Raw genomic sequence first — 15,364 nt, 5'->3', positions numbered from 1 at the left:
ATGGTGAGTTTTATTACAAGAATATAGGAAAGGTGAGTACTATCAGAAGACTTAAGGACAAAAATACATTTTGGTATTCACTCCCTATTCCATAGGAGCGGGAATTGGAACCTTTTATTTTAATCCCCTTCTCCACCTTAATCAAACTCATGCCTTCTCTAGAAATCGTCACTTAGTTTCTTCTTATCTGTATTTTTAACTATTGGTTTCAGCAAGATAAGCATCATGAATTTGATATACAGTATTCTCTATGCTTCATTAATGATGGCCAGCAGAGAGTAAGGAATCCCTTGCCAACAATGGCGTGTACAAATCAGCCAATCAGAATTCAAATATGGCGTTTACAAAGTCTCCGCCTATTCCTTAGCGCGATTTAGCTCATTTTCAAAAATTTTGCAGGCAAGTTGGATATATTCTGATTGATAGTTTTCCAGGTTGTGTGGATTATTTTAGTGATTTTTGTGGTATGCCCCGATTCCAAATGGGGCCTGGATAGAGGATATTTGTCAATTTGGACACATTTAAGGATTACCAGTCGCAACTATGGTCCGTGAGACAAGATACTTATGGGTTGCAAATCTACCAACCAATGTCAAAGAAGATAGGCTGAAAGATTATTTTAGAAGGTAGCCTATATCATTTTTATCAGTAGGGCCTAATTAGTAGGCACACAACTTTCAGGTTAATTGTCCATATGCTTTCTCATTGATTTTTATTTGCCCAACTAATTTTAGAACATGAGCTTTGGACCAGTTTGTGGTTCCACATCCTTTTGAGCTTTAAAAATGCAAGCTCGCACCCCATTTAGACGCGTTAAAGGTTGATTAGGCTACTGAATTAGTGGTAGTGTTTTTGCTTCTGATTAAAAATGGCAATTATGAAAGAATCCTTTCAGGGGCGCGAATTCGGGGTGGAGGGAGAGGGGGCAACTGTCAAGATTTTATAGGTCAAACCTCTAAAATAAGCAAGTTCCGTCTAATGGTTCAAATCTTTGTAATAGTGAAAAATGTAGCTGAAGTAGCCTACTTGGAAGCCCCATTTACATTTTTTGAAGTAGTTATTTTGTGAACCTTTCTTGCCAGATTTTGCACATAAACCATATAAAATTGACACCATTCCCTGCTGGGGGTTATCCTGTCAAAGCTTTGTGTTTGCTCCATCAAGGTCGAACAAATACATATAACACAATCAAAAAGCTATAAAGAACCACATCAGGCACTTCTGATGTACTTAACACACCAAACATATAAAAAAGTAAGTCTGGCCAGCTGGTGTAATCATGGTTGCAGCAATAGCTGCAACCTAGTAAAGGGCAAATTATAGCCTGTAGTTCCCAAAAGTTTAAAATGTGGTAAAATTCTAGTCAATTGACTTCTTGTTATCTCGGAAAGGGTTTAGGTTAGGAAAAATGAAACTTTCAGGGATGAATCTACAGGCTAAAGTGTGTCCCGGGATGGTATTTTCAAGCAACTACCTCCACTTCTTCTCCCTCTAGAGGGCCCTGACCTTTGATGACCTTTAAAAATATGTGTGTTATAAAAGTGAAGCCTTGCAAAATAGATTTTCTGCTTAATTGAAGTACAAAAAAATTGTTTTCAGATTCATAACTTTGCTCAATTCCATCTTATAAAGTTTTAAAGATATGCAAATAGCCTACATTTCCTAAATTCTGAAAAAAAAACCATTGATATGGCTCAAAATTCTACTCAAATAACAGGAATTGCATTTTCAGAACTGAAGACAGAAAAAAAAACAACTAGTAACTGAAAATTAAGGTAAAATGTTGTTTTGTCAAAATTTCAATAGGTGTAGACCTGTCATGTAGGCAAATTTCAGGGCCCTCTAGAGGGAGAAGGAGTGGAGGTGGGTACTTTAAATACCTTCCTGGGACATACTTTAGCCTGTAGACCCATCCCTGAAAGTTTCATTTTCCTAGCCTAAACCCTTTCTGAGATGGCAAGAAGTCAATTAACTAGAATTTTACCAAAAATGCTTCTAAAAAACATTTTGTGAGGAAAACTTATCATTTAGGCTATAGCTGATTCAAGATTGGTATGTATTATTTCAGTTTATTTTAATAGTAAAATGTAATTTTAAAAACTAATTTACAGGAATGTTTAAAAAGAGCCCGAAACATCTGGAAAATGGCGCCAGATCAAAACGAAAGGAACACTATTGAAATCGCCATTATCGAATACTCTATTTAAGATAGCCAAAGTCCCCCTCCCCATCATGCGGCACCCAGCTGTAGTCGAAACAAAGGAAATCCAACTTGTGTAGCTCAAAACCATCTTGAGTTTTTACCTGCAGTGCCCTTTCTTAGCCGGGCAATATCTAAACCAAGAAGAATAAGGATTGGGAAGACTTGCCCTTTCTGAGAAAAGAGCAAAAAACCATGGCATGTAAATGCAATTTTTCGTCTTCTTACATTTTGCCTTGCTTGTGAATGCATTAAAACGAAGATGCCAGAGCCAATACCGTAAATATCCCTCAGGCAACCTTTCCTAATAAGCTTTTGGGCGTTACAACCGAAGAACACATACACCTGTGCTTGAATTAGGCATCCGCTTTGGGGTGAAAAACAACAATGATTGCATTTAGAGCAGACATTGTTAAATTGATCTCTATAAAATCATTTATGCTTTACATGTATTACTTGTTTGGGTTGAATTATCAGAATATTTATGGCATGCAATTTAATTTTATTATATCAATTTCAAGTTTGCAGTAACAGTCGAAAATTTGGTTTTATTTTAGATAAAGTTAATGGAATCCCATGAGTTCTTAGCTTTTGTACTACACGTGCACATGACCGAGACCCCTGAATAGGATGAGAAGAATTCTTCAGAGTAGGGGGTGCTACAAAATGGGTCATTTCTAGCTCAAGATTTATATATTCTAGCAAACTTGATCCTTTATTCAGAATTCACAATAGATAATATATTATTGAAAAAGAAAAATAGGGACCTACGTGTTTAGCGACCACACCAAAGAAGTGAAGTTAGGTCAATACCAAGGAAATATATCGAAATGTGATGAAAATATAATACTTTAATAACAGAATATGGAAAATAAAGCAGAGAATTAGGGAAAGCAGGTCTCCCAGAACGCATTATATTAAATACCAAACCTAGCCACTTCTATATATTAAATATTTAATTAAATGTACCTACAAAGTAGTTTATTTCGCTCCTACTAAGCTGATTATCTCCGACTGGAAACTGAAAGCAGGTTCTATTACAGATAAAAAAAATGTGGTCGCTATAACACGAAGAACAAAAAAAATATTGCTGTCAGTTGAACAACATCTAGGGTGATTGCTGCAGTTTAGTTCGTGAACCAGGGGAGAGGTTGGGCATGATCCCCTCTATTACTTCAAGGTTTGTAGGGTCCCTCGCTTCTCCTATATGTTTTCGTGTAATTTATCTTTTTTTATTTCTCCCTTTCCTCGAAACAAATTCTTAACCCAAAACTGATAGTTCAACTTGCATCGCCTTTAACTTATTCATGCTTTGTTTTGCCCTGTTAAAAAGTATGAGCCAATTAAAGGCTTAATCAATGAACTCCATAAAAAAGCAACGGAGAAAATGCAAAACGGATATATCGGTGGTCTCGATCTAAAAATACTTACCTATTATCATATTTGAATGCCAATATATTTTCTTGTTTTAATCTCTTAATTTAGAATTCCGCTTTCCTTATGGACATGCAAAAGTTGAGTAAATCAGATGCTTTGACACGGAAATATACAACAGTGATAAATCTGCTGCTCTTTTGATTCTGGTTGTAAACGTTTCGTGTAAAATTAAACATGTTCTTCAAAAGTAGCAGTAGATTTTTATTTACTTTTGATTTATTTATTACTTTACGATAAGAAATACTAATCGTACTGCCGTTAAAAGTTCAGAATTGGTGCTTCGTGGCCACATTTTTAGTTCTGCTATTTAGAATTTGGCAAAACTAATGTCAACAGGGCTGAACCTCCTGGAGGAGGAAGGGGTCAGTAAAGTATAATTTAGAACAATTCTAGGGATTCTTTTGGACCTATGTTGGAATTTATTTCCCCATATTTTCCTCGCCGTCGATCATACTGAAAATAATTGATGTTTTTTATTCCGATTAACACTCCCGAACAAGCAAACATTGTTGCTTAATGTAGACTAATATAACTGAGTACAATTCCAGCCACTGTTTATGTCCGGGTAGATCTGGACCTTTTCCGCCTTTTTAATTTTTTTAAAATCTTAACTTCTTTTATCTAGGTTTTTAAAAAGAAATTCGGTAATTATCCCTATCTTGAATACGAAGACTGATAACCTCGTCATGCTTCTTGCATCCGATTAGAGGATAGATAAATCTAAAGATGTTCTTGCTGAACCCTTTGACTTTCATACCGAGTGTTCCCCCTTTCGTTGGCCATAGAAATCACGGCCTAAAATCACAGAAACCCAGGGTTTATTAGCATTGGTTGCTTCAGTTTCAAATTTAGCAAGTCTTCTTTCAACTTGTGGGTGAAGGTCCCTAATATGGTATTTCTTTTATATAGTAGTGTAATTTTTGTGCCACAAGGAGAGGTGCAAAATGAACTTGGCATATCTGTAGAAAGGATTTAGTTTAGTATGACCTTCTATTCTAAAGTCGGGAAGATTTTGCGAAATGGAGGCAAAGCGAGCAGATGAGGGGTTGTAGTTGTATTATCTAGTCAAACAAGCAAGAACGGTTAAAATGATTCTTGTTGGCAACAAATGATCCGTAAGATTTTTTTTTTAACGTCGACCCAATACGAAGGCCCAGGTACATTACTGACTACTACTACTATTAACAACTCAACAGCAGCACCAAACCGCCTGAGGCCAACACAACCAAGCGCACTCCTTCTTCATCTCAATCTAATCAAATTCTTCCTCTGTACAACCTCCTGGGAATTTATCTTTTCCCTTAAAATTTTCTCTTGTGACATCCTCCCACCCCAACTGAGGACGACCTGCTTTCCGTTTAGCCCTAGATGGCTGATAGTAAAGGAAAAATCTTTGAGCAATCTGTCGCCCTTCGTCCGTAGATGGGAATCTGTCATCTTCGTCCGTAGAACCTAGCTATCTCAATCTTTCATTATATCCCTACAAAGTGGGACTGAACCCCACAATTCGTACTGTCTAGTGTTTATTCACCTTCCTTGTACAAGGATTTAATTAGGATTTTCCTAATCAAACCATGTATAGTCCAACACCGAAACTGTCAGGGACTACCCCTATAGAAATTCATCTAGAATAGAAATGATGGATACTGGAATAGAAGGTCGCTGGCAAAGCTTGAGTGGCTGCCAGATATACTGTACAACTTTTATACTTCGTTTTCTTGAGCCCGTGGATACACGATCGTATGATATAACCAAGAAGCCCAAATCTTTTGCTACGTACAATAGTTCAGTATTAAGGACCTTAAGAAATGAGTTATCAAGACTATGACATCTAAAATATTTCTGCAATAAGAGGGGTGTTGTCATCCCCTAACACCCATTTGAAGGCCCAGGCCCCTCTCCCTACACTTGCTGAAATATCCACTGACCCTCCTCCACGATGATGATATGCAATTACCCACTACTGTACATAATTTTTGTGGAGCCTCCAATGAATCGACTGAGTTATGTGAAGCTTTTTGTATGGACTACGCAAGTTTTTAGAAACGAATACGCCACCAGGTGTCATAGTAGCGTTTGAAACCGGAAACTTGTACATACTTTTTTTTTTGGTAATTCTGATTCGATAGGTAATCTCAGAATTTTCATCCGGTAGAACTTTGGGTACTTATCGGCTATATGATAAACACTCGGGAAGTGAAGTTCGATTAATGCTAATGAAATGAAACAAAATATTATGAATATATAATATTTTAGAAACAGACACATAATGAGCCCAAATTTGTTTGCATAAACCAAACCAAAATAGAAACTAAATACTTAAATAAAATATAGCTACAATTTATTGTTTAACCAAACCAAAGCTAATTGTGTGGTATAAAGAAGTTGCTTGACCAGTTTCTTGTGTCATGCTCGCATCATTCGCAATCGAAATTGTGCAATGTTTATTATATAACCGATGAGTACCGAACTTTGGCCCTGTTTGGACCATAATCGCTGTTTTAATCCATAAAACAAAAGCAAGTGCTACTTTGCTGTAGCACAACCTTTGTTGCTGATCAGAAAAGACACTAAACTGTCTATTTCCATTCAAATGAATATTTCCCGATATTCCAAGACCAGAGGTTCGATACAGTCGCCCATGAAAAAAAACAAAAAAAATACGAATCCATGACCACTCCTTGGAAAAAAACAGCAAGATTTCACATTCTTGTAAGTAGGGGCTTCAAATTCCCTACAATTTGGGTGTCTGATATGCTGAATTCGATGATATAATTTTAATCAAGAACTTCTACTTGGTGGGAGTGTTAATAACCTTTTGCAAAAATCGGGTAAATTTCCAGGATCGTAACCTATTGATGGGTAATTTCAAACTGAACGAATTTTACATATGCTTTGAATTATTTATCAAGTCATTTTTTTTTGTTTCGGTTAATATTAGCACGAGTTCGCCTTTGCTTTTGTAATATATAATAGGACAATATATAGCTGTACATTTATCCATGCGGGTTGGAGGATAAAGTGAAGAAATATGCCTTTAGGAATGAGTTGTCTTTGTGATAGTTTTCAAAATGTTGTAGGGATTCCTTAAAATGTACCCCACAGCTCCAGGTTTACCGAAAATAATAAGGGTTACTTCTGCTTTGTTCGTGTCTGATGCTGAAAGAGGTCAGGGTTATAAGAACGTCCAACCTGTGATTTACTCTACTAATTTGCTCCTAGATATTTTGTTTTAATTGTCACTAATTTGTCAAAATTATATTTATATATTTATCATACTGTAATATTTACTCAATTTAAATCATCACATGTCCTCCAATGTGATCCAATCTAAATTTATTTTGTCGAGGCAAAAGCTAAACGGTATTGAATCGAAGGACAAGGCGAGCCTTGTTCCCAGCGGCGTAAATTCCACCCATCTCTCCCACTTGGCTCGATGCCTTCATAAGCACCCAACGGCTGTACAACCGAAAAACCGGTTCCCCAAATAGAGAGTGGTTTGGTTTTGTCATTTTATTGTTTTCTGAAACGAAATAAAGTATTAAATTGTGTCTGTAGCTGAAAATGGTTCCTGGAAATATTATGCAATTCAGTCGATAATGCTGTAATGCAGTAAAACATAAACCCTATAAATGCCGTTTTTTTGGTCTGGAACTAAACTGACAAATACAAATGTTATGTCTTAACTTTAAAAAACACTAAGTTGGAATTAGCGTGATATTGTTATTTATTTTCAAGTGTTAGTATCTATATCTTGTATCAGCTGGGTATGCAAAGATTTTCGTGCCTGTCCCCTCGAAATCTCAAGATTTAAATGCTCTTGATTACGCTGCACCTTGTGGAAGCAATGAGAAAAATTGAAAATTCTGCTAACTCCTGACAGATTAACGGTCTGATCTTGTCTTTTCTGGGGGTTAGTTTTCTAATGCTCCCTTTCTTCAGCAATGATTCTATATGAGTTAAAAACCCCTTTTAATTGAACAATTGCATGTGTACACGTTTTATTTTAAAATATGAACAAGAAATGCCGAAAGTTCAGGAAAATTTAGGAGGCCCCCTGCCTACACAACTAAAGACCACTCCCCCAAACCTTTTGGTTTCCCTTAAATTGGAGCTCTATTTGCTTATACCAACAATGATATTAATAATGAACAAAACTACTAAAATTATTTCAATGCGACCCAAATTCGATAAGAGCTTGGATCACAAGCAAGTCTAGATCTATAAATTAATTAATTACGTGGGAGCAACACTACTGCTTTTGATTGTGTTTCCTAGATCAACTTTCTGTTGTTAGGTAACGATACGAAACGGAAATTTGAAACTTCTTTGGTATGGGAACCATATGAATTGAAGAAGAAAAGTTCCTATGAAGTTTAAAAATTTCCACTAATTTTCAAGAAAAAGTAGAACACTTTTTACTTGAAGCCTACTAAAATAACTTTAACATGAATCAAAACAAAACTGAAAGTAAACTTTTGGATATTATGTAATGTTATACGTGTATAGAATACGAAATTATCTCTTAGATATGTGAGATCGGAAATTCCCTATCCTTTTAAGATTTTAGAGAACAATTCTGGAGAGGTCAATCTTGCAATCCTGAAACCCTATAAAAAGAGATTTACAACGTACTTTCCGAAATTTCGAACACCGTTCTGGGGACCGAACGGTCCCAGAAGTGAAATGACCCCGGCTGTGATTTGATAATAAGCAAGGGAAAGGGATTAGGGTTTTTGAATCATTTCATTTGCACATTTACCAACAGTGGTTGTCAGGTCTCAACCAAACTTTACTTGAAGCACAGGCTAGTGTCCTAGTCGTGTCTTTGGTAGGTGTGAATGCAATCAGACAAGGGATTCGTTCATAAATTATTGTCATCTAGCAGAAGGGGTTATCAAATATCAACCAACGCTGGTCGGAAGTGAGATTAAGGGTCCTGAGTGTGTCTTTGATGATCTTCTCCTATTTATGGAGTTCATAATTTATACTGATGTCAGCATCCACTGAACAGCTTGTCGAATTTCAACTAAACTTAATTGGAATTCACTTCTGAAACTGATAGGACCTCAACGAAATAATAAAATCTATATGTTTGGATTGAAGGTATATTTTATCAATTCCCCCCCCCCTCGGTACAAAATCTCGTGATCCCTTCTAAAGCTTCGAAAGACACAGATTCTGTAACCCAATCTCGGTAAAATTTTCGCTCAACTTTCTATTCTGGAATTTTGTCTCATCGAGAATTTTATGTAAATTTCTGCCAGTGCCCACGAAATGGAAGTTTTTCTTCAGAAATAAGTGAATTATATTGTGGATACATTTTACCAATGGTTTGTTGAAACCTATTTTCTCTTGTGAAAGCCAGTAAAATTAGATTCAAGAGGAAAGAGACAGTTGAAGCTAACAACCTTTTCGCGCACACGTATGTGCAATCGATTTTTTTTCCTTTCAGGCTTTTCTGGAGGCTGTTTTTGTTGCTATGCTATTATTGGCTTAGCTTTTCCCGTGATTATTAGCTTTGGGATATAATTTAGAAGTCCTGCTCTAGGCTCTATAATTAAACTCTGTATAATCTGTATTTTTCTTAAGGAGAATGTTGTTTGGCGGGTTACATGTACAATTTCGTTATGTTGTTAAGACATTATAATCTGGTATTTAAATATATTTTGAACTGTTATGTGTATCTGGATTTGTTTTACATAAAGTAAGCGCACGTGCCCATTACAAATGGCTTCACTTTACGGGCAGGTCATCAGATGCTTAGATACTTCTTCAAAGTATAACATAGTGTGTTTTCATTTATTTTATTAACTCTACTTTTAGTAGCAGCCTGAACAAACTAATTAAAGTGGAAAAAAAGATCCAAGTTAAGCATATACAATAATGGCTGACCTCTGGGCCTGGAGCTTCTGAAATGTTTTTTTTTTCGATTCTTCCTGGATTTAGCGCAACTTTCCTTTAATTCATCAGTTTGAGGTTGTTTGACGCATTCTCTTCCCCAACCCCCTGAAATGAATTCACATTGGGTGCCTGATCTGGACTTTTCCGATTTTGCAACCGTACTATCCTGCCATCCATCAAAAATGATGTCACTTTTAAATCGCTAGTTCGCACAAGACCAAATTCAGTGGGATTTAATGAACAATGCATAATTTTCTTGAAATAATGACAAAAAGTCCTCTTCTACAGTCTTCTCGATGCTGTCTAAACAGGCTTAAAATGTGTTGCAGAAAATGAAAAATAAAAAAAGAAAGTTTTTTTTCAGTTTTCCTGTCCCCTTATGAAGATACATGGGGGGAGGGCGAATCGGAACTACCAAAAGAAGGAAAATTTCCCCGCCACTGTACATATATTCTTGTGATTTTTTTTTGTATTTCTCCGTTATGTTTTCTACAAAATACTGCCACAAAAAGAAATTTGCTTTTAAAACTGTGATACGGTGTATGGTTTTCACTGGCGAAATTAATTTCGAATTTCAGTTGTAAATATAATTGTAATTGTAAATGCGCGGATGACCCATCGTTGGAGATAGAGAGGGGGATTTTTCTGGACGATGAAGGGAAGGAGACAAAACATGAAAAATACAGTCTTTGAACGCTATTTGTAGTGTTTTTTTGGGGGAAGGGCTATGTCCTTACCCCACCAACCCAGATGACTAGAAAATTTCTTCTAAATTTTCAGTGTGTTCATTTGGCTGCGTGTCGCGCCGTATGTCAATAAACATATCTGTACAATAGAGTCGTATGAAGGATGATAATCCCAACTTAAAATTTATATGCAAAGTCTGGATATTTGAGCCTAAATATGTATTCCCCTAGCAGCTTGTCCAGCCCTCCGTGAAGAAAATTTTTACTATCTTATACCTGAAATTTTAGCTAGTATACGATTTATGGCCGAGTCTTAAATTAATACTATCTACTTTTGAATTTGAAGGTTTGGCCGAGTACAGAATGTCAAGCTACAGAAAGAAGGGGATATTTTTGCGGCCACTGTGGCCTTTATGGATATCAAATCAGCCTCGAAAGCTCGATATTCTGATCACAATTTGGATGACAAAACCTTGCGTTTGGATTATTGGGAGCCTGGAGGACCTCCTCCTTTTACAACGAGGTTTGTGCTCGATTTTGTTATGTTAAATGTGTAGTATCATATGCATTGTGCACCAGTGAAAGCTCTCGGTGAAGTAAGTGTGGATCAATCTGGTGAAGTTTGCTTTCTTGGTGTTTACAAGTGATGTGATCCATTTTTTGCCAAAAGGATATATTGTCATTGGGTGCAAATGGATACTTAAATTTATTTTGGATATTCAACCCACTTTGGACTTCGGTCAAGTATCGCTCAATTTCTTTGTTTCTTGTGTGCTTTACTGTCTTGCTTCTTCCATTTTTCTCTTTCACTTGCTGTATTGAAAACGTTCAGAAGTTAAACAAAAACTTTGGTAACTTTCGAATTGCTCACGATCAAAGTTTTAAGCCCAAAAATAAAATTACAGTAAAAATGCTAGTGGAGTTTATATGTTTACACATTTAGGTTTTTTGGGTCTCTCATTAGAAACAGATGTCAATCCATTAAAAGCAAAATTGTATAAATCTGTCAAAACCTAATACACTTTTTTTGGGGTGGGGGGAACGAGGATTTCAAGCAGTTGTTGCTATTTTTCCTTCATCCCAGGAAAATATCTTGCTTGTGCACGCTGGATTTCCTTGAAGAACATTGATTCTATCGAAGGAAGGATACAAAATTTATTATGTCAAAAAATAGCACTTGTCGAGTCAAAGCAAGAAGCGTCCAGAAGACTGGAAGGGTGAAGACCTTAGAACACATAGAGGGAAGTAAATTATGAAAACCAAATAGGGTGATTTTTTTTTTGCCAGCGCCCTAAGTCCTCAGCGTTAAAAAAGGGTCACTTTTGTCTTATAGCCACCACACTCAAGATCTTGTATCTCGAACATGAGACTATAACTGGTTTTCATAGTCTTTATACCAGACAATATTAGCTTCAGCTCGGTAGGAAACTACATTGTAGCTATATTTTAATTAAATATCTAGTTCATATAAAGGTTAGGTTATGTTAGTCTAGGTAATGTATTTAATATAATGTGGTCTGGGTGACCCCCTTCTATATTTCTTTGTCGAGTTTTCATAATTTTGTTGAAAAAGTATTATATTTTCATCATATTTTGTTTTTGTTCATTAGCATTAACGAAAATTCACTTGTTGACGTAACTTGAGTGTGGTGGCTACAAGACACCACAATATATATATATATATATATATATATATATATATATATATATATATATATATATATATATATATATATATATATATATATATATATATATATATATATATATATATATATATATATATATATATATATATATATATATATATATATGTGGTGTCTTGTAGCCACCACACTCAAGTTATGTCAACAAGTGAATTTTCGTTAATGCTAATGAACTAAAACAAAATATGATGAAAATAGAATACTTTTTCAACAAAATTGTGAAAACTCGACAAAGAAATATAGAAGGGGGTCACCCAGACCACATTATATTAAATACATTACCTAGACTAACATAACCTAACCTTTATATGAACTAGATATTTAATTAAAATATAGCTACAATGTAGTTTCCTACCGAGCTGAAGCTAATATTGTCTGGTATAAAGACTATGAAAACCAGTTATAGTCTCATGTTCGAGATACAAGATCTTGAGTGTGGTGTACATATATATATATATATATATATATATATATATATATATATATATATATACGACCTTCTGAAATAAACTAAAACGAAATTAGGGAAGTGACAAGAAAAAAACAAATAAAAAAAAGCTAGCCAGACAAATGAAAGACCATTATAAAATTAAATTCAGCGAGAATCCCTTTTGTAGATATTTCCGTGGGTCAACGTGTCTACTGACCTGATTTTTGTTAAGATGACTAATTGATGTTGTTTAAAAATCAGAAGAATGTGTGCTGCATCTCTTTGTATTGTGCTATCGCAGATAGGGTTTATGAAAATATCCCACCTATCATAGGCAGCATAACAGCGCTGCCTAAGTAGAGAGTGATATGGCTTCGATCTATAATTTATTTATTTTTTACCCAAGTCACTTCGTATAGAAGTAAATGTTTTGGAAATTTCGGAGGGGCTCTTTTGATGAGGAATTGGAAGTTCAAATGTTTTTAGAGTTAAAAGGTGATTGGAGGACAACAAGTTCCCCTTCCACACCCTTTTTAGCTACCCCTGTTCTTTCAACTCATAATGGTGTCCGATCAAAATTTTGTGATAGCTATTTTGCACACACTAGTCAAAAAGTCTTAACTATGCCTCCAGAGCTGACATGACCCCCACAGAATCTGGGGCGAGGGCTGTAAATTATACAAGTTTCCCATTGTTTACATATAGGTTTATAATTGGGAAGGGGATACGTTTTATCCTTGTTGTTCAAAAGGCCACGGTTATTACGGTGAAACTTACGGGAAACGTTGATGGGGATGTTGAACTAAAACAAGACAATGCGTGCATCCAAGTTGTCTAAAGATTGAATGTGCAATATATCAGGAATGTAAAAGGGTATTAAATTAAAACTTCCAGGGAACGTTCAGGAGAATTTTGAACGAATTCAAAATATACTAAGTGTATCAGGGTTATCGAAAGGGCTCATCTGCAATATTTCAGGAATGACCCAAGGTTGTCAAATTAAAGCTTTCAGGAAACGTTCAGGGGGACATTGAAATAAATCAGATGACGCTAAGTGCATCAAGGTTGTCAAAATGGCATATCAACAGTACCTCAGAGATGACTTAGGGCATTAGGTTGAAACTTCCATGGAATGTTAAGCAGTGTGTTGAAAACTAAATTAAAAGACACAATGTGCATCCAGGTTGTCAAAATAATCTGCAATATCTCTAGAACGGCTAAGAAAAGTAAGTTGAAAATTTCAGCGAATGGTGTAGGGGACGTTGAACTAAATCAACAGACACCATATGTATCCAGGTTGTTAAAAGCGCGTATCTGCAATATTTCGGGTACGGCTAAGGGTATAAATTAACAGCTTAAGGGACCTAGCTGAAACTTTGAGAGAATATTGGTTAGGGGATCAAGTAGATTTAAAACTTTTACTTGGGGGACCAAAGAGAGCTTACAAACGATAGTCTACATTTGAAAAAAAAGTGTGGTTGTACTGATTCTTCGTGCGAATTAGGCTATTACTTTTTTTTTATCTGTTTAAAACTTCAGGCCGTGAAAATGCCTCAATCAAAGTGTCTAAACCGACTGAACCTCAACCAGAAACAAATCGGAGTGCATTGATTTTTGACGTTTTATTTTAATTTTTTAAGCAACAAATCATAACTCTGACAAATAAGCTGTAACCGTAATTATTTAAACCAACAATCAGTTAAAACAAAAAAGTACTGAAGTTGAACTGTATCGTCAATATTCTTATGATGAAATAATAGATCATTTTTGTCAGTATTCAAGATTATAATAAAGAAAACAACTTCAATTAAAAACGAACAGAAATTAATTTAAACACTTTCCGAAAAAAGTTGTTTCTAAGAAAAATAAAAAGCTACGAATGGATTTGAACCGAGACGAACAGAAAAGACAACGAATTATCAGGTTAAACTTAAAGCGTAAAGAAATCACCACCAAAAGGATTAGGGCTAACGCCCCTCAAGCCTCCGAAAGACCAGAGCGTTATTTGTGCTTTACTGAAAACAACATATTTATCAAACGTTTTGTCTTAAAAACGTTGATAAATCCAAAATTGCGGAGACTTCCAGCAATGAGCACCTTATATATTAAATGGTAAGTCTACTTTTTTTTAAGTTCTTTTCAGTAGTCTTGGTTATTAAGCAATGGTAATTTTTATGGTACTTGGTTTTTACCAAGTGACATATAGCGATCGCAAATTTTGTCGGTCTGTCTGTCTGTCGGTCTGTCAGTCCCGGTTTTGCTCGTTTAGGTACTTCCAGATAAACTAGGACGATGAAGTTTGACAGGCATATCAGGGACCAGACCAGATTAAATTAGAAATAGTGTTTTCCCCTATTCGACCATCTGGGAGGGGGAGTGGGGGGAAGGTTCATTCGAAAAAAATAGAAAAAATGAGGTATTTTTAACTTACGAACGGGTGATCGGATCTTAATGAAATTAAGCATTTAGAAGAATATCGTGTATCAGAGCTCTTATTTTAAATCCCAACCGGATCCGGTGACATTGGGGGAGTTGGAGGGGGAAACCTAAAATATTGGAAAACGCTTAGAGTGGAGGTATCGGGATGAAACTTGGTGGGAAAATTAAGCACAAGCCCTAGATACGTGATTGATATAACCGGAACGGATCCGCTCTCTTTTGGGGAGTTGGGGGGAGGGTTAATTCTGAAAAATTACAAAAATGGGGTATTTTTGATTTACGAAGGAGTGATCGGATCTTAATGAAAATTCATATTGAGAAGGGTCTTGTAACTCAGATCTCTTATTTTAAATCCCGACCAGATCCAGTGTCATTGGGGGGGACTGGACATCTTGGAAAACGCTTAGAGTGGAGAGATCAGGATGAAACTTGGTGGGAAGAATAAGCACAATTCCAAGATACGTGACTGACATAATCGCACCGGATCTGCTCTCTTTGGGGGAGTTTGGGGGGGGGGGGGTAATTCGGAAAAAATGAGGTGTTTATAACTTACGAACGGGTG

The 15,364-nt window shown here is 35.9% G+C and overlaps 1 protein-coding gene across 2 annotated transcripts in view; it reads left to right on the top strand.

Annotated features, from left to right (window-relative positions):
• Positions 1 to 380: 380 nt before the first annotated feature.
• Positions 381 to 15,364, top strand: part of LOC136030085 (protein split ends-like) — an 87,760-nt gene continuing 72,776 nt past the window's right edge. For both annotated transcript variants that reach the window (XM_065708747.1, XM_065708746.1), the window contains exons 1-2: positions 381 to 626; positions 10,574 to 10,750. In XM_065708747.1, coding sequence (XP_065564819.1) covers positions 544 to 626; positions 10,574 to 10,750 — 260 coding nt within the window. In that variant the 5' untranslated portion in view covers positions 381 to 543. The remainder of the gene's footprint in view (positions 627 to 10,573; positions 10,751 to 15,364) is intronic.

Source organism: Artemia franciscana, chromosome 8 (genome assembly GCF_032884065.1).
Source record: "Artemia franciscana chromosome 8, ASM3288406v1, whole genome shotgun sequence".
Lineage (NCBI taxonomy): Eukaryota > Metazoa > Arthropoda > Branchiopoda > Anostraca > Artemiidae > Artemia > Artemia franciscana.
Note: the sequence above shows the minus strand (reverse complement) of the source record. Positions and strands in the feature narration are given on the sequence as shown.